Source organism: Calonectris borealis, chromosome 6 (genome assembly GCF_964195595.1).
Source record: "Calonectris borealis chromosome 6, bCalBor7.hap1.2, whole genome shotgun sequence".
Taxonomy (NCBI): Eukaryota; Metazoa; Chordata; class Aves; order Procellariiformes; family Procellariidae; genus Calonectris; species Calonectris borealis.
The window spans coordinates 13,395,989-13,420,283 of record NC_134317.1 but is presented as its reverse complement, the minus strand read 5'-3'; the positions used below and the strand labels follow the sequence as shown (position 1 = coordinate 13,420,283).

The following is a 24,295-nucleotide window of genomic DNA, read 5'->3' as shown; positions in this document are numbered from 1 at the left end:
GGATTTTGCTGAAGTGCCAAGATGTTTCCATTATTGCTGATTTGTTGTAAGGTCCCACCACAGCACCGAAGGTCACCTGCCTCTATTGTCAGTGGGTTTTGTACTCTTTAAAAACGTAATGCTTCAGTTCTTTCTTCAGGGAAGCTGGGCCAGCGATGCTTGCTTACCTCTTGGAGGGGAGAATATGAACAAAATGTATTCGTGTCTGTGAAAACTAAATAGCAGAAGCTGTCGAAGTGCAAACTATGATTATATTTTAAAAGGAGGTTTTTAAGTGTTTGTTCATGTCCTTCCTGTAATGGAATTATTTCTGGAGGACAGTGCTTTATGAGTTTAATTACTGAAAGTTGCTTTCTAGTCACTAAACTCCCATTCTTTTGTATTGCAGTTCTTAAATCCACTTCTTATTCTTGTCTTCATCCCCATTTTTGACCTTGGGCTCTACCCCCTGATAAACATGTGCAAATTTAATTTCACGTAAGTACTTGGGGACAATGCAGATGCCTCAGTGCTTTTTCTTTTGCAGCAAGTGTGCAGAATAGCGTTTGAGGAGGAGAAACACAAATTTCCATTCACCTTTCCCAGTATTGCCTCTACTTCAGCCCCAAGAGGCAGCATCACCCTCTTCCATAGGGCCTGCAAATTCCAGAGGGGAAAATTCAGTGATGTTGGATTCTGCTCTGTACAGATTTTTCCTGAAAGCAGATATGAACAGTCCCTCTTTGAATTTGATCAACACGTTCTTCAGCTTGTCTCCTATATTAACCCTAAATAATTCCCTCCCTGAGAGGTCTCTGTGGGGCCAAATTCACTGTCCCATGTGGGCTACATGTGGTATTGTGAAAGCAGATTCCTCACTAGGATCTGAGTCAGTGAGTACATAAGGGAATTTCCATATGGCCCAAGCATTTTATCCCTAGTCTATGTTAGCAAGAAGTGCAGTGTAATAGGACCGGACCTCCAAGTTGGTTCTGAAACCCACTTCTTGCATTTTGGGGGATTTTACTTCAGAGTATCTGCAGTCTGCCTCTGTGGACTGATGCCCTTTAGCAGTGGGAGTATGTTACGTGCACTCATGGAGTGCCTCTGCCAGTGGAGTTTCAGCTGAAAGGAACCAAGTTTCCATGCTCCAGCACCACTTCTCAACATGAACCACAGCATGGGAAGGGACGATAAGTGGGAGATGATTGGCTTAAAAAGCATGTTCCTAATCCAAACTAAAACGCTGGATAGACAAACCACATAAAATGGGGATGGAAGGAGCCTCAGAAGCCTACCCCTTCACCCTCCTGATCCTTTCTCATCATGCTGAATTACTTGCACCTAAAGACATATCAACGACATTGTCCAGCCTTGCGATGGTGCCCTTTGGAGGACATACATCAGAAACTGTACTTCCTCTGTACTCCAGGCTACCTCAGTGAGAGCCCATGCCCTGGACTGAGCCCTGACTGGACAGAGAAATTCCTGCCTAATGACCAGTTCACAGATGAGTTCACCCAGCAGCACAAACCCGTGCACTGGTCAGGACAGAGTGCCATGCTGTTCCTGCCCCCTGGATGTGGGATACTAACAGGCTCCTGTCCAGTTTAGCTGTAGAACTGGCTGTGGAAACACTGTAGCCTGCAGGATGTCAGCCTATGTGGCTGCAAAAGTTTGTGCTACAAAATCCCAATGCAGCATTGAAGATTGAAGCCATTTTTGTATTACAAGATGCAAGCAGTGAATATTTTCTTATCCCAGGGCATGTAACTGAGAATCAGAATTTGGGTTCCTAATCTGGATTTCCCACAGCCCAGTCAATCTGGAATGTGAATCCAGACCATTACAAAGAGTGGAGACTACTGAATCTAGAAGCAGATTTGTTTCAAATCTCAACAACTCAATCCTCAGTTTGGAGCTGCCATTCTGGACCTATTTTATTCTGCTTTATATCAGATTGTCTCATGTAACTCTGTTAGAGTTGCAATAGTTTTGCTCCGAGTTCAGAAGCAAGCTCTTTATTCTCTAGAAATGTAAATGTATTGGCACAAGAAACAACCCAGAATGATGCCACAGATGGTCAGAAACATTGATGACACAAACTACACATTTTTCTGCTCCTCATTCCTGCTGCTAAATAGCATACTACTTTTCTTTTGCCTTTCCCAAAAGGGACTTGAAGATATATAATTTCTAGTGCTCCTTCAAAATCACAGGTTAACATAATGCCATGAGCTATTCCCACTAGAAGAGCTAGGAACAAGATAATATGAAATTGCAAGCAAAGAGCTTTTTTTTCATGGGGTATCAGTTTTAATTGGCCTCAGTGCTGGCCTCATACAGAATAATAGAATAGTTTTAAGTTAAATGATTGGCAATTTAAACAGTGTGTCATCCCCAGTGCCACCTGTTGGACAGTTTATTACATGGTTTTGGCACATCTTTGCCTCTGAGGAATGGTATTCTATATTTTAAATTACTTTTTTTTTTTTCTTAATGGCACCTCTTTCATTTGCTCCATAGACCTATTAGGAAAATGGCAACAGGTATGATCCTTGCAGGGTTGGCGTTTGGACTTGCAGCTGTTGTAGAAGTCAAAATAAATGTAAGTATAGCACAAGGGATTCCTCAGAAATACTTTCTTTCCCTAGGATGTTTTTATTGATGCCTGTTAGATAATCCTTTTAACCATTGTGTTCCTTGATCATAATTTTTAATATGTTCTTTACAATTAAGCCTACTGATCCAGTTGCTAATGATAATTCTTACTTTGTCTACTTTTCCCTCTCTTTGTCTCTGTCTCTTTCTCTCTTTCTAGTCTTTGCAGTTGTGCTGTACCGGTCATCTGTATTGGTCTATATTCTAGATTTCCATCATCAAAGTGCTTGAAAGACATCTAGTTAATGCTAGTGATTAATTCTCAAAAGGTAGTCTGTCTCTCTCCTATTTCTTGCTGTAGCTTGCCTCTATTTTACGGTTTGGGTTTTTTTGTGTGTGTGTGTGTGCGGTGATTTTGTTTTTTTAATTTAATTACTTTCTTACTTTAGGGTGGGGATGTGGTTTTTTATAAGCCAAATTGTTTCTCCAGTGAGGCAGGTGAATGCAGTCACTTCCGTAGTCACAGGCATCCGGGACTGCCAGGCATCCCCAGACAGGATGGCAGCAAATCTCTTGCAAATTCGATGTTAGCCCCTGCAGATTTGTATCATTTGTTTCTGGCCCGTGATCAGCCTTGTGCAGACTTTGGCTGACCTTTGTCTGACGGAAGTTACTATAGGATTAATTTTTAAAGCTTCCATGTTTACTTAAAATGTTCTGTTAGAGTGGCTGGTGCACAGACCTGGATTAACATCTGCCAGTTCCTCAGGTGAATCCGCCGACAAGTCTCCCACTGAAATGAGACTTTGTGGGTTCGGGTCTTCTTTCTGATCTCTTTACATGAGCAAAGAAATGCTCTCATTGCCACCACCAGCAGCTCTGGCCAAGCACTGAAAGTCTGCTCTGGCTGTGGGTGACTCCTCTGGGCAGAGGCAAGGTGAGTTAGAGGTTCCTCCCTGCCTGTGCATGGAAATTTTACCCTGAAGGCCACTAAAAGCTCTAGCAAAGAGGGGGATAAGATGGCCTGCCTTGGCTTGGCTGTGGGTGGCGCAGGTGAAAAGCCACAGTAATGGAATTTTCTGGATAACATTAACAGGCCTGTTGGTCCGGAGCAGCATATGGGTATGGGGAAATCAGTGTTGCCCTGTCTTCTCTGACAGTGTGTCTCCCCACCGAGGCAGGTTCAAACTGCCCTGCCTGCAATACCCAAATTATAGGATGAGATAGAAAAAAATTAATAGCTCTGAAGTATTAATAGCAGCTATTTGAAAATAAAGTAAGAAAAAGAGAGAAGTTTTTTTTAAAAAAAAAATTCATCTTAGATCTGCAGGTAGTACAAGGATGACACTGATTGATGTATTCTTTTTAGGAAATTATTCTTGACAGAAAGAGATACCTCTGTGCTGCAGGCATCGTTTTGCCTTTCTCAGAAAACAGGGAATAAGATCTATACAGTTGGCTGTTAGATAGCATGGTATCAAGTGATGCAAAAGCACTGATTACAGACATGGAGCTGGACTGGACTGCTTAGCTTCTGGCCTAATTCTTTTCCCAGTCACTGACTGCAGTGGGAAATAATTATTCTGGTCACTGCTTTTGAAAGCTAAGCACAATTTTTTCCGTTCTGATATGGCAGTTGGTTAAATCCAGGCACTAGGGAGCTGATAATGAAAGCAGTGACATTGTTCTACCTACCCAGCAGTTGTGTAGCCTGTACGCTTAGCAGTGTGAAGAGCAGTTTTTGGGAGGGATGATAGGTTGGCTATTGAGCTACTATGAGGAAACCTCCCTAAATAAGATTTATGTTCAGTTTTCTCTCAGTGCAACTTCTGATGAGGAAGGGATGGAAAAGTGTCATTACAGAGAGGAAAACTATTATGGCTAAAAATAAAGAGATATTAAAGTGCTAATAAAGCATACAGATGGCACTTAAAGCCTTTTACTTTAATTAGGAAACCGATATGCCTCGACTTGTCCCAGAAGAAAGTTTAATTCGGGTCCTGAATTTGGCAAAAAACCCTGTTCTAGTGACAATCCAAGGCCGGGACCTATTTCAGCAGCCCGTGGAGGCTTTTCAGGTAAGCACGTATGCGGGGCTGGAAGGCTTGACTTGCATCCCATTGAAGAAAGGATGGGCTTTTTTTCAGGCATTTTTTAATAAAGCCCACAGATGCTAGAGCTTGTTCTCCTCCACCGCCTTAGAAGTGCATGGAACTAGCTTTAAAAATTGAGCATATTATCTCTGTTGATGAGACAGAAATGGAAAGTTTGGAGACATATTTCCATGGCAAAGGAGGAAATGGCTAACAACATTCACCTGTAATTAGGAATAAAGGATAATTGTCCTGAGATGAGCATGTAGAGACATTCAGCTCACATCTCAGTGCTCAGCCCAGGCATTGCTTCTGGGATCTGGATGGCATCTGGAAAGTATTTACCTGCAAAGGAGGAAAGAAATGGGAAGACAGTTAACTGGGCATGGGCACTGGGTTGTTTCCTATTTCAGCTTCCAGATTACTTTACAGGTCAGGCTAGTTTGGGACTCAGCCCAGCAGTCTGTTGGCCACCAGCAGCCTGCCGTGTTTTAGATGTGCTCCTATCGGGGCAGAGCAGGGCCAGGAAAAAGAGTAGCTGTGTGGGCAGGAGGTGTTCCCTGACCTTTGGGTTGCATCTAGCAAGGGAAGGTATTCCAAGCTCTGGCTTGACCAGCCCAAAGCATATAGGCCCTTTGCTGTAGAAGACAGCTCTGACTGTTAACCTCTCTTTACAGGCTCTCGTGAAGATAGGATAGGGTTGTACTTGGTGGGAAGAGCCAGATCCTTTCTCATCTGAAGAAAGTGTAACCAAATTTGTTTTTTCCACAGAACCCAGCTGAGTACTCAAAATTAATATTGAATGGAGAGCAACAGAGCCTTCGCTTCACCCTGCAACATCAAGGATTGTCTCTTGCTTTTAACTACACCGTGAAGGAAAAATCAGTATACAGCTTAATTGTTTTTGAGGCAGAAGAAAGCCTATCAAGCCGCTTAGTGAGTGTGGGAGTGAAGTGTAAATACAGTATTAATTCAATGGCTGTGTTGATACAATGGGGTAATAGACTCATTAATTCATTTGCTCAGTTGCAGTGTCTGTTTGATTGCTCTCAGATGCTCTAAACCTGACTTCTTAGCTAGCAGCACTGGATCTGTACGCATTTCTGCTGGTTGATTAATAGAGGCGTTATGGCATCTGAGAGTTTCTGGGCACACTTTAATCCAGTGAATGCTGCAGTGGGAGAGCAGAGTCATGCCTGCTAGGCAGCAGAGCTTGAGAAAGCTGAGGAAACAGAGAACTAGAGATTTTCCCCCAAAGATGGTTCTATAAAGCAGAGATGTTAAAGAGGCTCTAGGGCTGGGCGTGGAATAAAAGCATCAGAGGAATGATTCTGGGTTTAGTTATTGCAAGTGTTTAGTGAAAATGCACAGAAGGCCCATTTGTTTTGCTGAACAGAATAAATGATTAAGCTCATTTCAGGCTCTGCAGCAGAGCCAGCTGCATTTGGACTTTTGTGTATTGCTGCACAATCAGAGAGAGGCATATGGGATGTATAGGGCCAGATTCTGATATCTTTTACGTGTAGCTGTATCCTAAGAAGCCCTCTTGAAATGAATGGTGTTATTGCACATTGTGGCAGGTGTGTAAATGCCGTCAGAATCTGTCCTCATGCTAAAATATCAATTCTCTTTGCAGTTCCTCAGCCTCCTACCTTGCAGGGTTGCCACATCAAGCAATCAATATTGTATAGTAGAAATCACATAACTGTTTTTAAAAATGAGGAGTTTTAAGAATTTATTTTTTCCTAACATTGGGGTTTTTTGCTGCTTACGTTTTAGAGCCTGGGGCTCATTATCACACAATGTTGTTAAGTTTCCCTGTGACCCTGATGACGGTGTGCTGTTACATTAAGAAATGGACATTCGTACAGTGATTTTCATACAGTCCTTAGGAAGTGAAAGCCTGTGACAGGCTGGAGCAAAGCAATCTCTAAGCTTCAGTACATCTCTGTATTAATGCCCACCCTGGCACGGGCAGGCTCCCATGCACTGGGGAACAGCCGTGCTCTTGGGTGATGCTACTGACCTGTCATTCTCAGCTGTAGGTAAGGGAGGTGTGGAAGACAGTGTGGTACGTGATACTTTTCCAGCATTGCGACACAAGGAAGGCAATGCCACCATCACTGCTGTGTGGCAGGGCTTGCCCTGGAGTAGCCAGGACCCACACCAGCCTCCCTCGCTGCTGTGTTTGGCCCCCTCACTCAGGTGGGGGTGCGTTCCTGGAAAGATCCAATCTGAAATTGGTTTCTTCTCCTTTGTGGGCTGTTGAGTAGGCAGGAAATGAATTTGAGAGCTCTGGGGATCATCGATGAAAGTGAGTAATAATTTGACTGGCCTGACTGCAACGAACTAGAGTGTTAATCCCCATGTGTCTCCCATGGAAAAAAATGATGATGTTGTTTATTATTTATTGCTCTGACATTTATTATTCACTGTGGCTATTTATTATTTAGGGCATACTTTATTTGTGGGTCAGCACATCATACTGAAGTACAATAGACATTCTATAGGTATACTGAAATTCTGGATCCTTGGTCTCAGAAGCTCAGGATTTAACATCAGGAAGAAAGTGTGGAGGAAGGGCTAGAAAATTTTAAGAGAAAGCCAGTTTCTGAAGGTAAATTCAGTCTCTTTTGGCTTGCCTGGGTTCTGTCTGTGGGCAGCGCAAATTGAAATTGCCCTGCCAGCTTAAGTCGACGTGGCATAACTGTGGATTTCTACCAGCCAAGAACCTTGCTCTGTATTCTTTTTGTGTGACATACAATCTTCAGGGCAGGGCTGTGTCTTTACTGTCTTTTTTCAGCATTGTACACCAAACAGGCTCTCCTCGAATGAATGTAGATCATGTTAACTATTGAGCTGATGCTCTAGCTGTGATCTCCAGGAGAGGCATTTTCACTCCCCAGTGTACCCAACCAGGTGGCCTTTTCAGGGATGTGTCTGCAGAGACTGTCAGCGCAAACAAGCTCAGTGCATCTTGGTCTCTCCAAAATGCTCTCTACCTGCACCGTACAACAGTTTAATCTCTTCAGTATTGAGGGTCAGGGAAAATATGAGTGATACATCATGATCAGAATCGTAACCTAGCGGTTCCTCTTGGCTTTAGGCTTCTGTGAAGTCTACGAGTATGCCAAGAATCAAGGTCTGAAAGTTAGGCAGTTGCAGGTTTTGTAGGAGTAAGGCACTCATGTTTAATTGTAACTAATCATTGAAGGAGGCTAACGTGGATAATGCTCTCTTGCTATCATCAGATCAAGGCAAATACTTTTTTGGGGGGTGTTACATACCTCAGTAGAAGGGTGACTGGCTGAAACTCTGTAGCCTTTTTTACACAGGAGATGAGGAAAAAAAGGTATGATCTCATCTTAAGTCCTTGGTGGAGCTGAAATTTTGCCATTGACTTCATTGTACCAGGACTTCACTTCTGTGTCCTGATGCAAAGCTTATGTGAGAGTCCGTTCGATTTCCATGGGCTTTGCAACACATGTATAACTCCACAGACACTAGTATTTTCTGCTACACGTTGTTATAAGGCAGCATTAATAAATATGTTTCATTTTTTTTTTCTTCCCCTCTTTAGATTACAGACTTGGAAGCAAAGCCAGAAAACGGTTTGGCAGCTGTTAGGTAGGAATGGCTTTTTTTGAGGATTTGGAGGTGGTGGGGTGAGAGAAACTGCTTTTGTCTAATGCAAACTGTATGTAACATAACCCAGATGTTCTTAGGTTGGAATCTAGTCCACGCTTCTCATGCAAGACTCAGGTGTCAGCTGCGGAGGCTTGACAGCATGTCACCTCCCACGCTTGCCATGCAGAGCTGAGCATTATTGCTGCTTACTGCCTAGGATAGTCTGGCTTGAGATGGCAACATAAAAGATCTCCTCCCTTGGAAGAGTGGTAAATTCATGTCACTGTGTCCCACCTCTTTGGGAAAGAAAGGGAAGAAGCAATCTGGAAAGGAGCCATTGCCATTTGTCCTCTGCCAACGGGCCAATCCATGATGTTCGTTTATCTCACCCAACCTCTTGCACAAATGCCTACTAAATTGGATACAGCAACAATTTTGCATCCGATTTTACATCCTTTACATCAACTAGGCATTGGGCTCTGCTTAAACAGCTAGTGTACTTTCCTAATTTGAGCTAGTCCATGAACAGTCTTGTGCCAATCTGTGCTGAGATGCCATCTCACTGAGGTCACAGTTACCTACAGCACCACATCACCAGACCTATGCGAGGCTGCTGAGATGCAGAAGAAGCAGATTTACAAAAAAAAAAGAAAAAAAAGAGGATTCCAGCTGGACTTTCTGAAGGATTTGGGCAAGCTGCAATTTAGGAAAAAAAAAAACAAAACAGTCCCCTTCCCGCCCCCCCCCCCCCCCCAAAAAAAAAAAACCCAAACCCAACCAAACAAAAAAAACCTCAAAAACTTTAGATAGCATAAAACAACGTCCAACTCCCTTACCCGAAAGCCTGTGTTGAGAGAGCAGGAGAGCAGTATCTCTTCATAGCCCTGTGCTTGTGAAGGCTTCTACTGACTAAACAACATCTTGGAGACTTGACCTGACCTGCAATCAGGAATGTTTTATATTTTCCTGTGAACATTTTTGACAAAATCCCAACACTTTCCCTTCAACAGTTTGGGAAGAAGTTTCACTAGGAAGAAACTATTTTTCCACTAAAAAGTTACTTTTGTTAAGCACTTGTCTATCTTCAGGTGTTTCACCCCCATTTTAAGAACTGAAAACCAAAATATTTTAAAACATAGTCAGATCAAATGAAAAGTGTTGGTTTTGCTAACAATTTTTGAGTCAAAAGGAAACTGTCTTTTGTGTATGAAAAAGCGTATAAACACTGGGTGAGAAAAAAGCAAACCTGAACATTCCAATGAAAGTTTTGGTTTTGATGAAAATATCTTATTTTGCTAGAAAACTCTCTCCCACTGGTAGAAACTCTTTGGAAAGTATGCCAGCATGGTGTACAGGCTCATCAGGACACCCAACTTTATAGTTTCCTGTGGTGGGCTGGGGCTCTGTCCTCTCAAATAGCCATGGAACAATCTTTGAAGGTCTCTGAGAAGAGATATTGCCTGGAAGTCCTAACCCACAAAAAGTGAGGGTCACTTTTCACAGGAGAGAGAATAAGAAGGTAAAATTACACAGCAGGGAAAACTCAATCTTATATTGAAAAACTGGGCAACGAATCAGGTGATTATTTTGATAGCTTGCAGGAGAGGCTGTCATAACCTTATGAAGTTACGGAATGCTTTGGGAGAGAGAGCGCACTTCTGAAGTGTCTGATATTATGCTTCTCCTGCCCTCTCTGACAACCCAATGAAATATGCCTTCTTTGCAGATTCATTAATGGTTTGAGCCAAGATGTCAACCTCACCATTGACAGCAAACGGTTCATAGCTGTTCAGAAAAACTACAGCGCTTCTGAGTACTCTCTGCTAAAGAGGGACAAGTAAGTTTCCCTTGCTGCGCCGAAGGTCCTTGCTAAGGCCTTTCCTTGGGTACAATGGGGCTTTTCTTAGGCGAACAGCAAAACCTTCATTGCTATTGTCTCAACATTTGGTTGTGGGGGCAGATGTTTGTAAAAAAGCAGAATTATCGGCTCTGCGCAGAGCAGGTGCTCCGGTCCACTCGTGCATGTGCAGAAGCACCTCGCATTTAGTCTGCAAAGTGTCCAAGCCAAAGAACAGCAAATCAGTATCTCTGTGTGTAATATGCAGTTGAATAGACTCAGCCTCCAAACAGGGTCTGGGATAGCTCCCTTCCCATGGCTGTTATTGCTTTGGTAAGATAAAATCAGTAGGGACAAAGCTTGGAAACTTTATTCCTGTGACATGAGTATAATGACATCCTAATTTAGGCTATAATCTGAGTTTTCTCTGAGTCAGCTCACGGGAGAAGTCCAGATACAGCACTTAACTTTCTCTGAGCTTTTATTTACATTATGTGGGTGTCTGGAGGGAAGAGACTGGCCATTCCTGTGCATCTGTCAGCAGAGTAAGGTGGGACATAGTGAAGTCCCCTCTGCCATTTGACGCCTGCTCTATTTTAATATTCTCTCAGGCCCAAGCTCTTAGTGTTAGGGTGCTCTCAGGGAAAGGCCAATTCATATTCCACGCTACAAAGCGTTGGTATGTGGGCTGGTAACATCAAGTAACACTACATGGCTTTGCAGGCTGGGCTTGTTAGACAGGGGCTCCATATGGCCTTGGTTTGGCAGCATTGGAGTTGGCTCTTGTAGGGTATTTCTGGCATTTGCAAGGTTTCAAAACAAGCTTCGTGGCTTTTCTGTGCATCAGCTCCATCCAAAATATTTATTGCTGCAATTTAGTAAGATGCAGCAGCCATTGTGGCAATGCTGCTGAGCCTCTGTGCCATCTCACACATCCAAAATCAGAAGAACACATACAAAGGCTAATTTGCTCTACTGAAAGGAAACAAAGTGGCTTGTGGGTGCATATCTCTGATTTCCTGGAGGCTGCTTGAGCCTGGCTAACTTCTCTGGCCCACAATTTCTGAAGGAGTGGAGAAAAGTTTGGAAGGAAAATAAACCGGGGGGGGGTGGGGTGGGGAGGAAAATCAGTGCTAAGGAGAGGCAGAAACCATTTTAAAATGTTAGCAATACCCCAGGTCATTAGGTGAACTCCAGTCAGTGCCTAAGTGTTTCTGGAAGGGAAAGATGGCAAGAACTCTAGTGATCATCTGACATAAACATTATTGCAGCTTTACATCATACATCCTCCCTACTCCCATTGTAGGGGCATGTTTGATAGCTCTGCTCTGTGCTCTTTGTCTGTGGGACTAACTGGGAAATACTGTACTTCATCATTGTATCTAGATATAATAATGGAAAATGCATAACTGAAATGGGAGAATTCACCCTGGAGCTGGGGCTGCTTGACTTCGGTGCATCATACACCATTGTGATAACCAACGTAAGTGTCCCTGTGACGGTCCCAAGACAATAAGCTCCTTCTGTTCTAGTCTCTGGCAATGCTTTTGTTCTTATGTTTGTGACTCTCACTTGCTTTCTCCACCCGCAAGACCTGGGCAGTAACCATCTGAAGGCAGTCCATTATACAATGGCTAGTAAAAGGTTTTCGCAGCTACATAAGCAAGGTTAGTGGGTACTCTTTGCACCTTACACTGTGATCTTCTCAGATCTCATGGGTTAAACAAGAAGTGAGAACTTTTCTGTGATGGAAATTCTCCATGGAAAATCATGTGGTCCGTGGTTTGTGCTGGTCTCATGCCATCCTTGTTCAGTTAACATTGACGCAGCACACTGCAAAGAGCAATTACAGTCTGCCAACAGCTGACTCTGCTTATGGTCTTTAAAATACTGTACCTGGTGGTACGTCACACCTGAAAAACTGCAGAAACAGTCTGCTGTATCCTCACATTTAACTTACTGATCTTAAGGCTGATCTTCCAAGACCTGTGGATTATGTATGGGGGAAGAGGGACAAAGTGTTGAGGGAGGAGGTTAGTGAGATTGTGCATCTGTTTTTCCTCCTCTCACTGTCTGCACAGCTCATTTGGAGCCCAGTGTAAAGACAAGGCATGGTTTTCTGAACAACCTAGCCCTGATGGGGCGTGAGCACTGCTGAGAGGGTGGATTCCTTTCCCTGCCTGCCAGCCTCTTAGGCATACTGCTCCAACCCTGCTCCAGCTAGCAGGAGCCACGGAGATGAATGTGATCAGCTTAGTTCCCATTTTAACCTTTCCACTGCACAGGCACACAGACAAACTGGGTCTGACAGGACACACTGCTAAGCTGCCCTCTGAGACTTTGACTATTGTGTTGTGATGAGCAGAGCAAAGTGCTGTCAGCTACTCCCTGGCAGTAACATCTCCCTGTTGGGCAATTAATGGGAGCTGTTCATGTCTGCAGAGTCCAAATACGTAGGGGGAAAAATATAGCTGCAAAGCACCTGGCATTTTTTTTTAACTCCAGTAGCTGGAGTGGGATGCACAGTCTTGGAGGGAACAGGCAGATGCTGCCATCTCTGAGTGCAGAGATTTATGTACATAAAACACATACGCACTTGAAGTGATGTTGGCCAGACCCTTCCTCCATGGCTGCAAGCCTCTTTCACCAGATGAGAAACCAAGTAGAGAAGTTGCATGAAGAATATTACACCAAGAATATTGCCCCAGAGCCTCTGGTAACACAACTGAGTCAGGGCCAGTTGAGGTAGATGTGTCCCACGTCACTGTGGGCAAGGATTCCAGTTTGTGGTCCCATCTACAAAAGTCCCTGCTGTAGCCATGACTGCTCAGGAGTGGCTCTGTGCCTCAACCCTTCAGCACTTCTGGACCCTGTGCTAGTCCTTTAATCTTTTTGTCTCTCTGTTTTTCCATCTCTCTCCCTGTGGTTTCCTCCTTCTGTAGAGAATTAGTTTGCTCTAGGCCAAGATAATTTTTAATTATTGCAGTGATTTGTACTGAGCCCTGCTCCTCTGCCAGGAGTGCTATATAGAAGAACCAAGAATACTATATATTAGTCTGCTAATGTGGCTGAACTATGATACTTAAATCATGGGGATGCTGCCTCCCACCCAGCCTTCCTCAGCGTGCAGTTACAGTATGGTGCTTGTGACATTTCGTTATGGGCTAAAGAGCAATGCACAGCTCTCCTCTCACCCCTTTTAGCCTGCTAAAATACAGTCTCTTCATTTGCGTCCCTGCACGGTGATTAAGTACATCTTGTAAACATCCCTTGTATTTTCCCAAGTACTCTCCTTAAACACAGGGTTTTCTGCCTGAAGTCATTTCAGCCTAGTGTTTTCCTGGCTAAATCTCTCTCTGCCTCTGAGCCTCTGTGCACCAGAGGCAGTATTAATTACACCTGGGAAAGCAAACAAAAAGAATGAGGAGTACAGCTACCATAACTATCTGAATACATCTGATACAGGGCAGTCTCTGCTACATTTGGTGTTCCTGAACTGGATTTGTCTGGGTGTCATCATTATAGTAGGGGAGTTGTACAGTGCCGATGAAATGGGAGCAGTGGCCACACGGCTGCAATGAGCATTTATCCTCTCGTTCTCTTCTGACCCTGGTGACAGCAACAGGTCACGGGCTGTGCACAAGTACCACACAGGCTTTTCCCAACCCCACTAACAAAAGGCAACTTGTTGGTTTGCAATAACTCATGCAACTCTTGCAGCACATGAATGAGCTGGGATGCTTTCAACCTGCCACCTCTGCCCTGTGCAGCAGGAGCCAGCGCGTTCCCAACAGGCTTGGAAATGGCAGGAGTCAGACCCAGAGTTTTGCTTCCAGGGCAGAGCTTTGCTTCCACCTTTAATTAAAACTTCATTTTGATAAAGTTACTGTTGGAGTCCAGGCTAAGAAGGATCTGATCTTTGAGCAGCTAATCAATGTGCCTTTATTTTCCTGCTAGGTTTCTGGAGGTACTGTTGAGACATGGAAGTCAGAAGACATCAAAGCCAACAATGTCCATATGGCTTGGCAGTTACCACAATACTTATTAATATCTGCTGCGGAGGTGATGTTCTCCGTTACAGGTCTGGCCTTCTCCTATTCTCAGGTACTCCACTTAAAGATTAGACTTTAGATTAGGCTTACAATTAGACTTCAGGATTTATTCCTGCATCTGCCATTGACTTGTAATATGTCCTTTGGCATGACGCTTACTGACAATGTTATCTGTGGTTCAGCTAAAAGTGGGATTATTACACAGCTTGCTGTGTGCCTTCAAGCTAAATTAATTCATACTCTGAAGATAACTGTTCTCAATTATACTCAGGAAACTCCTTTTCTGGTAAAGCTGGGAACATAGAACAGAACTGGATAGAAGTTTATTTTAATGTGAAAGCTCTGAATACTGTAATACCAGGTTTTTCTCCCAGTGAAATATTTTGTGGTACGTATTTTCCAGTGATAAAAAGGCAAAGGTAACTCAAGGACTACAGGGTGGCATGGGGGCTTGGAACCTGCTTTAAGATGAGAGGCTGAAGTGGTCTAAGCCTACATGAGTCTGTAACAAGGGAGCAAGGGATAATGAGTGTGCAAGGGATGATTTGATTGTTGTCTGAGACATTACAGATCAAAAAGCTGAAGCTACTCAAATTTATCCTTGGAGTAAAGTGCAGATGTTTATTAATGAGGGCGATTAATACAGTGGGACCATCTGCCGTGGCATGTGGAAAATTTGTCATGAGCAGGAAGTTTAACATCAAGATCCAGTCTCTTTTCCAAAGGTGTACAGCCACATGGCACCAGACTGCAAGCTGCAGGGCTTGTTGTGTGGCTCCCTGAACTTCCTGATTGTACAATTTCAGATAATGCAGGTTGGGGATGAGATCAGGATCCAGCTCTGCAACAACATCATTTCCTCTTTCTTCATGTGTCCTCCTGGAGGAGATGTTTTAAAAGCTCCTTGTATTTAGCTGTTGAAATTAACCACAGAGGAGACTCTGCACAGAGGAAATTCCACCATCTCCTCCTAGGCTGAGCCCAGTGACACCTACACCAGGCAGGACATCACAGGGTGAAGCAGGGCAGAAAAGCACAGCACGATACCCACTGACCAGGCCCTTCTCCTCTTTTCAGTCTCCGGCCAGCATGAAGTCGGTGCTGCAGGCAGGCTGGCTGCTCACAGTGGCTGTTGGGAATACCCTTGTGCTCGTTGTTGCACAGGCTGCACCAATGGCACAGGTATGCTTTGGCTCTTATAACAGAGGTAATGCTTTAAAACAGGCCTGGATGGTGCTTCTGGATGTCCGTGTCCTGGAGGAACAGCTTCTCTGCACAGCCCCAGGCTCCTGCAATAGAGTGATGGCAGCCTGCACCGAGCTGCCTCCCAGCCAGGGCTCTGCGTTGCCCTCAGCAGTGTTGCCCTCTGGAGCAATGGCTCCCCCTAAGTCTCCCAGTGGCAGTAAATAATAGTGACCTGCAGTGCGGTAACGTTGCTGGAGCTCAGCTCTAGGCAAGCAGGCTGTATTTGGGCCTGGAGCCTGGACATGATGCCAGCCACGCGTTGCAGTTGCTTACCAGAAGCATCTTGCCTTCATCCAGCTAGCCCAGTGGGCAGGCAGCCTCCTCAAGCGTCGTTTGGGACTCCTTCAGAGCCAGCTGCCTGTGGCACCCCTGAGATGTCGGGCTTGCATGGGGAGGTTGTGGTGCAGAGCTTGTTTAATTCAGGCTATTAGACTTCTGGGATGACGGCATGAAGGTGTGAAATGGGGCTCATTTCTGGCTAACACGAAACTGCCTCTCCCAAAGGCATCTTGTGGGCAAAAAGCCCAGGTACGTTTGTTCCAGTCAGGACAGATTTGTAAGAAAAGATTTAATGAAACTAGCCCAATCTGACTGGTTTGTTTCAAGCTATATCACATATTCATAATTACATTATGTGTACATGAGTTTACCAGAAAACAGGATGAGAAAGTTTCTATCATCTTGTGAGCAATCTCAGAAGCTAAAAAGTAATTTTCACCCAGCTCTTTAAAAAGCACTTGGAAGTGCAGAGAAATCCTCTGGACTGAGAGTCTGGGGTCCCCTGACATGCTGTTCTTTTTTCTTTCCTAGTGGGCTGAATTTGTCTTGTTCACTGTTCTCCTCTTTGCTGTGTGCATTATTTTCTCCATCATGGGATATTCCTATGTCAGTGTGGATCCAGAGGACCTAGAAGAAAAGGAAGAGAAGAGAGAAAACTCAAGCAGAGGAAACATGATTAGTCTCGTTACTCAGAAAACAAAGCTCTAACACATGGGTTAGGATCTTTTTTTTTTTTTTTAACTCAGTAGGTGGGAAGGTAAAAGAAGGGTGGAGACAATGTTATTTTATTTTATAGCATTGCAATCTTTTTTACTCAAAATGTAGCCACCTTCTAAACGGGACCAAATAGCCCTCTATAAAAACAATGGGGGTCCTGAAATCAGAGCAAAACTCCCTGGGAAAGCTCCTCTGGTATTAAAAGCCCTTATAAGTAAATACAGTGTAATTTAAAACCTGCCCATCTTTTTAAGCATGGAATGCTTTCCTATGATTTTGTTTTAAACATATATTTAGGGCAGCAGGGAAGAAGGGTGGACGGAATGCCATATGACAGCAAAATTTGGAGATGTTGGGAGAAAAGAATGAAAACCTAGTATTGGAATTAGGGAAGAATAGATGTTACTGACAATAGAATTTTTAATGGTGTCATCAAGGACTGGAATTGTTACACACAATCCCAAAGGATTTCATCATGTAACTCTCCTTATGAATATTTCACCCCATTACTGCACGTTATGAATGGTCCTGATATATGGCTTTCACCTCCAGGCTCAGAAGTAATAACAGGGAATTAAATTCTGCAGGTAAAATATTCCCAAAACACTACTGAAGAAGATATGCATGCTACCATCTCTCTGATACCCATTTTTTCCTAGAAGTTTTTAGCAACTGATGGTGTTTTTTGATTAGACATGATTAGAGAATTGGTTTATGCTTTCTTATTTCAGAAATCCAGGCAGTTATTTGCCATCTTCCTATATATTAAGCCTTTATTGGGCATTTCTTTTTACAGCATCTGCCATTGCAAGTTAGGATATGGCTGATTTCTTATCTCATGCTTCAGTTGTTCCCCACTGGGAGACACGTTGCAGCAGTTTCTATAAAATTCCAGGCATCCTGCAGTGAGTTAAACAAGGATGCACTTTATCATTTTTTCAGTCTACAAGAGGAGACCATGGCATAGGAAATTTTTCTTTTTCCTCCCTGTTTTTGTGTCTCTCTACTAAACTTTCGATATAGCTCTTTTATCGGAATTGTGATATAATTGTCTGATTTTCCTCACTTGTGTGAAGCTGTGATTTCATGTTCTGCATAGAACTAATTCAACCATTCCTGACCTAGTAAAACTGAGAGAGTCCCTGCCTTCCTCTGTCGCTTCAAGGCCGCAGTTGTAACAGGTGTGGCCTAATTTACAACAAGGTTGTCAATAGGATCTTCAGGTTCACAGGGAATAGATTTTAAATGATGCTTTCCTCTTCCACCTTGGCATTGGCCATAGGTGGATGCTGGTGCTTTGATTCAGGAGATCATGAAATACATGTTTAATTTCATTCCGGTTCAGGACAGTGCTAGGGAATATGCTTAGCTTGACACCTCTGATACTTTGATGTGCTGCATTGTGTGTGTGTGTCTTCTTGAGTAAGACTGAGAAAACCTCACTTTTTGGTTTATAACTGGAAGACTCACAGCCTCAGATTGTTTCCTTTGCTTCCTGTCCTAAATGGTCATGAATTTCCACCACTAGTTCTGCATAAACTCCTGCCTGCTGTGAAATAGCATCTGGGTCTTGCGCCAGAGGGGGACCCTGGCATCAGATAAATGACAACAGGCTGCAGGTGTGCACATGGAAACACTTAATGTTGTTCAGTCGATGCAGAGCTATTTATTAAGCTGGGCTGGCTGGATCTGGGTGGCTGAACCCTGTGACGCAGCGGGGAATGAAGGGCATTGAAAGCCATCTATTAGGTCATCTGACCTGCTCCTCAGAAGCCAAGTGAGGATTATTCCTTGTGCTCCTTTTTGGTATTGTTATCCTGTCGTGATTCTTTGTGTGGGTTCTTTTTCCTTTGTGTGGGTTCTTTCTCCTCCAGGCATTGTTGTTTTCCTAATCCTGTTTTATGATACACTGCAAATCAGCTCAGGCGCTGCTGAATCATTCTGCTATGATGCTGTTTGACTGGCTTCCAATTTGAAGAACTAATAGAAAGCATTTTTCCTCCCCCCTGCAAACAAAACGAAAATCCCCAAACTGAAGGAATGGACAGGCTCCAGTAACACTGAACAGACACAATTTAGAATTATTGGAGCATTTAATTTTTTATAAGCCTTGAATTTGGAAGTATGTTGGGGTTTGAGGGCATATGTGGTGAAGAGACAATTGAAAATTATTGGAGCACTTTCCTTGGGAAGCACTTGGTACATCGCAGCTCAAAGCGGCATGAAGGAAAGCAAGGTGTCCAGAGGATATGATCTTTAAGACTACATATGCTCAAGAACCTCTTGATTTTTACGTTTTATTTCCTTACTGGCGGCACTACCAAAAGCTGTCACACACTGAGCTTAATTTAAAGGAATCATTCCAAACTCATAAAAGATACATTTAGGATGTCATCTGTATCTGCTTTTTAGACTCCTGATGCCAAATTGCCCCTTTCCAAACATCTCCATGTTCCAAACCATCACCATAATGCTGCGGGGAGAAGAATTGCAATTCACAGTTGGGAAGGTTATGAACAGTAAGGCAATGCTATAAATAAAGTGCTAACATGAGGCTGGGGGCTGCTCCTGCAGCCCCTCTGGGGAATTGCTTGCCCGAGGGAGTGTAAGGCTCTGTTCACGTTTCTCTTCCAGCTGACGCAGTTAGTTCTTCCCACCGACTCATCATCACCTATTGGAACCTTTGTCCCCCTCTGATCTGCCTGCTTGGTTGCTGGTATGATCCTTCCCCACCATTTCAGCTGCAGTCATAAAGCTTTGCTAATTGGACCCATTTATTCGAAATGCACCAGCAGTTTGGAGGGATTTCCACTGGGCATGCTGACAACCAGCCAGGAGCAGCCTGGGGGCTGTAATGAAGAGCTGCCTCTGCTGCAGCTGGAGAAGGTGGCAAAATAGCACATTCAGCATAGCACTTCTCCAATTTTAGAGCCACAACTCCATCCTCGGAGCCCTTTCGTCACTTTCAAATGGACTCAAGACTAGATCAAAGATTTAGGACCCGATTCTGTGGAGTATTGAAGTGTCCGGGTTTTTCTTCCATATGGTCAGCTCAGAGATGGTGCCATGCACAACTCTTAACACCCAATTTTAGAACAATATTCCTTATTCCTCCCGATTCTTTGATTTAGGATCAGAGGGAGAAGCCAAACTAGTGATAGTATATGTAAAGCTATGTGAACCTCTGTGGAGAAATAACAGCCTGCTGCCTGTCCAGCTTTGCCTGTCACTGAAGGGAGTCTCAGCTGTTGGTGGAGTTTGCCCTGGAGCAGGTTAGGGAAAGGTCACACCAGCTGTTTTGGAGGCTGACCTGCAGAAATTATCATCTCCAGCTAAGGGTCAGTAATGAGCTGGTGGGGATCTGTGAGTATGTTGCTGCACAACCTTCAGGGAGATTGCAGGGGTTTGGCTTCATTGTGGAAGTGTGTGTATTTATCTGTTTTTCTGAAGGATGCTTTCTGATAAAGTTTTTTGTGCAGCAAATTTCTCTTCAGTTGCACTGGCTGTTATTCCCCCATATCAGGTTGTAAGTGTGGCCAGTGTTTTTTTCAGCTTTGCATGCGATAAGCATAAAAATGAGATTTCAAACTCAGCAAAACAACTTCTTGGCTGTGGGTTCCTTATATTTACCTCTTCTTTCTGAGGCAGTCGAATGCCTTTAGGTAGCAAGCTGCTCTCTGCAGCTCAAGGGGCTTGCATCTTTCTTTTCTTCCCTCTTCCTTCCTCCATAGCCCCACAATTCCAGAAGATGAGTTTTGGAGGATTCCAGAAGATGAGCCCTGGGAGGGCTGCATGGGACTGGCTTGGATGTAGCTGGTGTGTGCTATTAGCACTGGCTGGGAGGCAGGAGCCTGGCCAGGCACAGGAGCTGGTTTCTCTCTGGAGACCCAAATGGGGCTGGGCAAGGTAGCCTGGGGCAGGGCTTGCCCTGGTGAAAGACGTGGTTTTCCTGAGCAGTGATCTGGATGTGAGTTTTATTGTGAAAGTGAAATGCGAGCGAGTGAAAGGAAAAGTTTTCGCTGGCCTTGGCTTTGGCCTGAGATGCTGTGCAAGGAGGCTGGAGACTGATGGGCAGGGAGGAAAAAAAGGGCTATTTGGTCAAGGTCTTCCCAACTCCTCAATGAACAACTGAAATTCCTCACATCGAATTAATTGGAGAAAAAAAATGAGATGGGAGGATTGGAAAGCTCAAATGATTAAATAATGGATGACTTCAGACCTTCCAGAAAACTGCTCTTCTAACTGATGGTGAAGGGCCATCGGGGGAGTTAGTCACCCATGGCTTGAGAACTGGTCCGTCGTTCCAGAGTATTGCAAAAATCAGCATACAGACCTGTGTCGGTGGGTCTGCAGTGACTGGAGGAGGAGGCGGCTGTGCTCCTGGCAATGACCCCATCATCCGTGGCAGCCACCACTTTGGTTTCCCCTTGGGACAGGAAAAACAGCTGAAGGTGTATTACAGATGGGAGTAGGACAGGAAGGAGAGCTACGGTTAGGGATGGTTAATGGGCAGTTTTAGCCAGGGTCACACACAGAGGAATAATCTCTTCTTCTCTCTGTGTTGAATTTCTTTGCCTAGCTACAGGAAACTTTCTAGCACCAGCAGCTTAACCCTGGGAGTTTAGCTGCATGGCAAATACCACTGAATTTTGGATGGTACCAGACTCTGCATTTCATTAGCACTACATTTGTTACTGTGATATAATTTTAAAACAGCATTTAAGAGATGTTTCTGGTCCCAGATGTTGACAGATCTGGCCACGATTTTGCATGTTGATAGCTGGATTTACCCTAGACTTCCATGTTAACATGTGCAATAAACCTGTCCTGTACAAGTAGATGTTGCAGGGCCTTTGGATTTCCCCAGCAATTTAGAAAAAAAAGCAAAATCGCCAGCGAAGCTGGCTAAGCATGAACTGTGGCGTTGCTTCCTTGTCGGAGCCCACATGCTTTGTAAAGCAGGGACCTTCATCTATCTCTTGCAAAGTGCTTCCCAGAAAGACAAAAATGGGGGGACACTATTAAACATTTTGCCTTTGCTCATGCCACATTACAGAAATTGCATGAAGGAAAATAATTTCTTTGCTTAAAAACCCTCTTTCCTCACTATCTCTGGTGGTCAACAAGGAACAAAACAAGTTTTTAGTGAGCTTTGGATCTTTGGATCAAGCAGCAGCTGCTGCATCTTCTCAAGGTCTTTCCATGCTGTGTTTTACCAGCTGATCAACATTAATCTGTCTCTAGTATCTGTAGATCAGAAGATTGCCAGGATGCAGAGCAGCCACACTGCAGGCTCCCACTGTCAGCTGATCAGCTCTGAACTCTTCATTTTTAAGGAATAGTTTTAGCAGTTATCCTGCAGGGCTCCGCCAGAATTGGTCTAAATTTAGGCCAACACTAAGGACCTGAGAGACTTGTAATCAACAAGATAAATAGCAAAACTGTCAAAAAAACTGCTAAAATACTGGTCTAGTGTTTAATTAAAATTTTTAATATGCTTACAGAAAGTAAAAATGTAAACCAGAATGTAGCAATTCAAGTTGAGTAATGAAGAGCTCCAGTTGGAATCCAGCAGTGTGGCAACTGGCAGCCAAGCTGAAGATACAAAAATCAAGCAAATACCACTTCTTAGATTTTTTCTGTCATTGCATATGTTGTTCAGTCTGCTTGGCCTGTCCTGTTCAATCTATCCATGTGTGTAAGGAAAAAGAACTGACTTGTGGAAGACACGTACCCTTCCCAAGCTGCAGCTTGGTTTTCCTTTTGTTGCAGACTCCCAGGTTAGCTCCAAATGACTCCCTTCGCTAGCAGTCGGCCCCCTCAGTTCCACATGCTGATCTTCCCTCCCCAGAAGTCACTCAGACTTCTCCCCGATGACTTTGCCAGCCCTCAGCACCTTGCTTGTTCCTCCTCTCATGCAGCCTCTCCGCTGCCAGCAACAGCGTGTCTTCTTGGGGGTTGTCCTGGGTAACGCTGCCCACTTTCCTGCAGCCAGAAAAGCTTCTCACCCACAGGACTACCATGTCTGGGCAGAAATCATGCAGAGCCAAATATCTGGGTGGTAACAGGGCATCTGCCCTGGCTTGCTTTGGCTCTGGCTTCTTGTCACAGCCTCATATGGCCCGATGCATCTTCTGTAGGTAAATCAGTTCAGAAGCAGTGGGGTAATCCAGCATCTCTGTGTGTCCCTCTGATCTATCCTGTTAGCTGCCTGCAGTCAGCCCTTGTGTTGTGCCATGTCAAGCTGCAGGGATTTCTGGACTGAAACACTACTGTTACCGGCCGTGGGGGTCCGTTTGTGCTGCCTGTGGCCCCAGCCTGCTTTAGTTGGCCTTTGTTTATACATTATTTACGGTCAGACTGCTCCTTCCAGTCTCCCTCTTGTGCTGGGGGCTCTGGAGCCCTCCCCTGACAGTCAGTCTATGAGTCTTTCTCTTGTAGAGAAGTAGGAGAAAGCCACTCAGGTTGTGTTCATCACAGCACTAGTGATGCATCTGCAGCCACAGATCTCCCACCGGTGTGGACACAGCAGCTGGTGAAATGGGGCCGGCTCCTCTGCCAGCAGTGCCGGCACAGGGACTGCTGGTGTTGGTGGGGCTAGCTCTGTGGCCTTCCTAGGCTTGACAGGGATGTTTTAAAAGCCGTGTCAATGTTTTGCTGGGAGACCTGTGTTATTACTGTGGTGCTGCCAGGCTTCAGCTTCTGAATCTGCTGGGAGAGGAGCAGCAGGCTGCGTGCCTGGCCAGAGCTGCTCTTCCCGACGCAGGGACCTGTGCTAGTGCTGCTCGCCCATGGCGGGGCACTTTCTGATCCTTCTTCGTCTACTTGCCCAGCCCCAGTGACCAGCTCTTGGGTAACTGGCATCTCCCGGACCTCCCTGTGTTATGTGCCCACCCACAAGGGAAGTTTCTTCAAGTGGAAGTGGATTGGTTGCTTTGAGCTCTAACTCTACCCAAATCCACTTGGAGCTGCTTGGAGCCCTTGTTCGGGCTTTCTCTGTTTAACCTGTGCATCAAAACACTCTCCATGTAGGCCTTCATGCTATCCTCACCAAAGACAAGAATCTCTCAAAGGCACTGTGCCAATATGGATTTTTCCTGCCCAAGTTAGAGGTGAAACAGGCCAGCAGGAATTCAGCAGGTGCCAGGAGCTGCTGCCTTTCAAAAAGTCTAGCTGCTGTCAGTCACGGCGGCTCCCCACATGCGAGGCCATGCAGCCCGGCTTCTGCTGCACCCAGAGCTCAGCAAGAGGCCAGTGGATGCTCGGACACCTCTCAGGGTGCTGCAGCTCCCAGGTTCCAGGATCTGGCCAGCCCACCTGTGTGCCATTTGTGGTCTGTCAGCACTGGCTTTGCTTCCTGACACTTTATATAGCCCAAAATCTGCAGAGCAAAGAGAGGAAAGTTCCTGCTTTCCATAGAGTGTATTTAACTCGCTTTTTCTCCTCCTTTCTCAGTCACAGCTGGTGGCGTTAGCTGCCCTGTTATTCCAGGGCTGGCCAAGGGAGTTGCGCAGTCCCTCCATCTCATCGCTGCCTTGGAGTAAGGGGAGGTCAGGGCTCTCCTTCTCCGCTCTCCTACAAGCACCTCCCTAGAAGCTTTCCTCAAATTCAGGTCCCCCACTCCTCCAAAGAACACGTCCCTCATGAGACCAAGGATTTGACATGTTTTTAACCCAGTGAAGGGCATTTTCTCCTGCCTGACAGCATTGCAAGTGGTTTCTTTTGTTATACAGCCGTACGCTGGGTTCAGCCAGTCCTTTTCTGGGGATTAGCTCCTGGGTAATGTTTGCATTTCACCCTTTGCTGTCTGCTGGCTGTGGCTTTACTTTTGGAGCTAATGTCACTCTTTTTCTTTCTTTCTCTCT

General features: G+C 44.7%; 1 protein-coding gene across 1 annotated transcript in view; it reads left to right on the top strand.

Annotated features, from left to right (window-relative positions):
• Positions 1 to 20,021, top strand: part of SLC15A2 (solute carrier family 15 member 2) — a 42,874-nt gene extending 22,853 nt beyond the window's left edge. The window contains exons 13-22 of the mRNA XM_075152871.1: positions 389 to 477; positions 2,506 to 2,587; positions 4,533 to 4,658; positions 5,445 to 5,609; positions 8,254 to 8,300; positions 10,027 to 10,137; positions 11,524 to 11,620; positions 14,095 to 14,241; positions 15,267 to 15,371; positions 16,245 to 20,021. Of these exons, the coding sequence (XP_075008972.1) occupies positions 389 to 477; positions 2,506 to 2,587; positions 4,533 to 4,658; positions 5,445 to 5,609; positions 8,254 to 8,300; positions 10,027 to 10,137; positions 11,524 to 11,620; positions 14,095 to 14,241; positions 15,267 to 15,371; positions 16,245 to 16,421 (1,146 nt within the window). The 3' untranslated portion in view covers positions 16,422 to 20,021. The remainder of the gene's footprint in view (positions 1 to 388; positions 478 to 2,505; positions 2,588 to 4,532; positions 4,659 to 5,444; positions 5,610 to 8,253; positions 8,301 to 10,026; positions 10,138 to 11,523; positions 11,621 to 14,094; positions 14,242 to 15,266; positions 15,372 to 16,244) is intronic.
• The last annotated feature ends 4,274 nt before the right edge of the window (positions 20,022 to 24,295 follow it).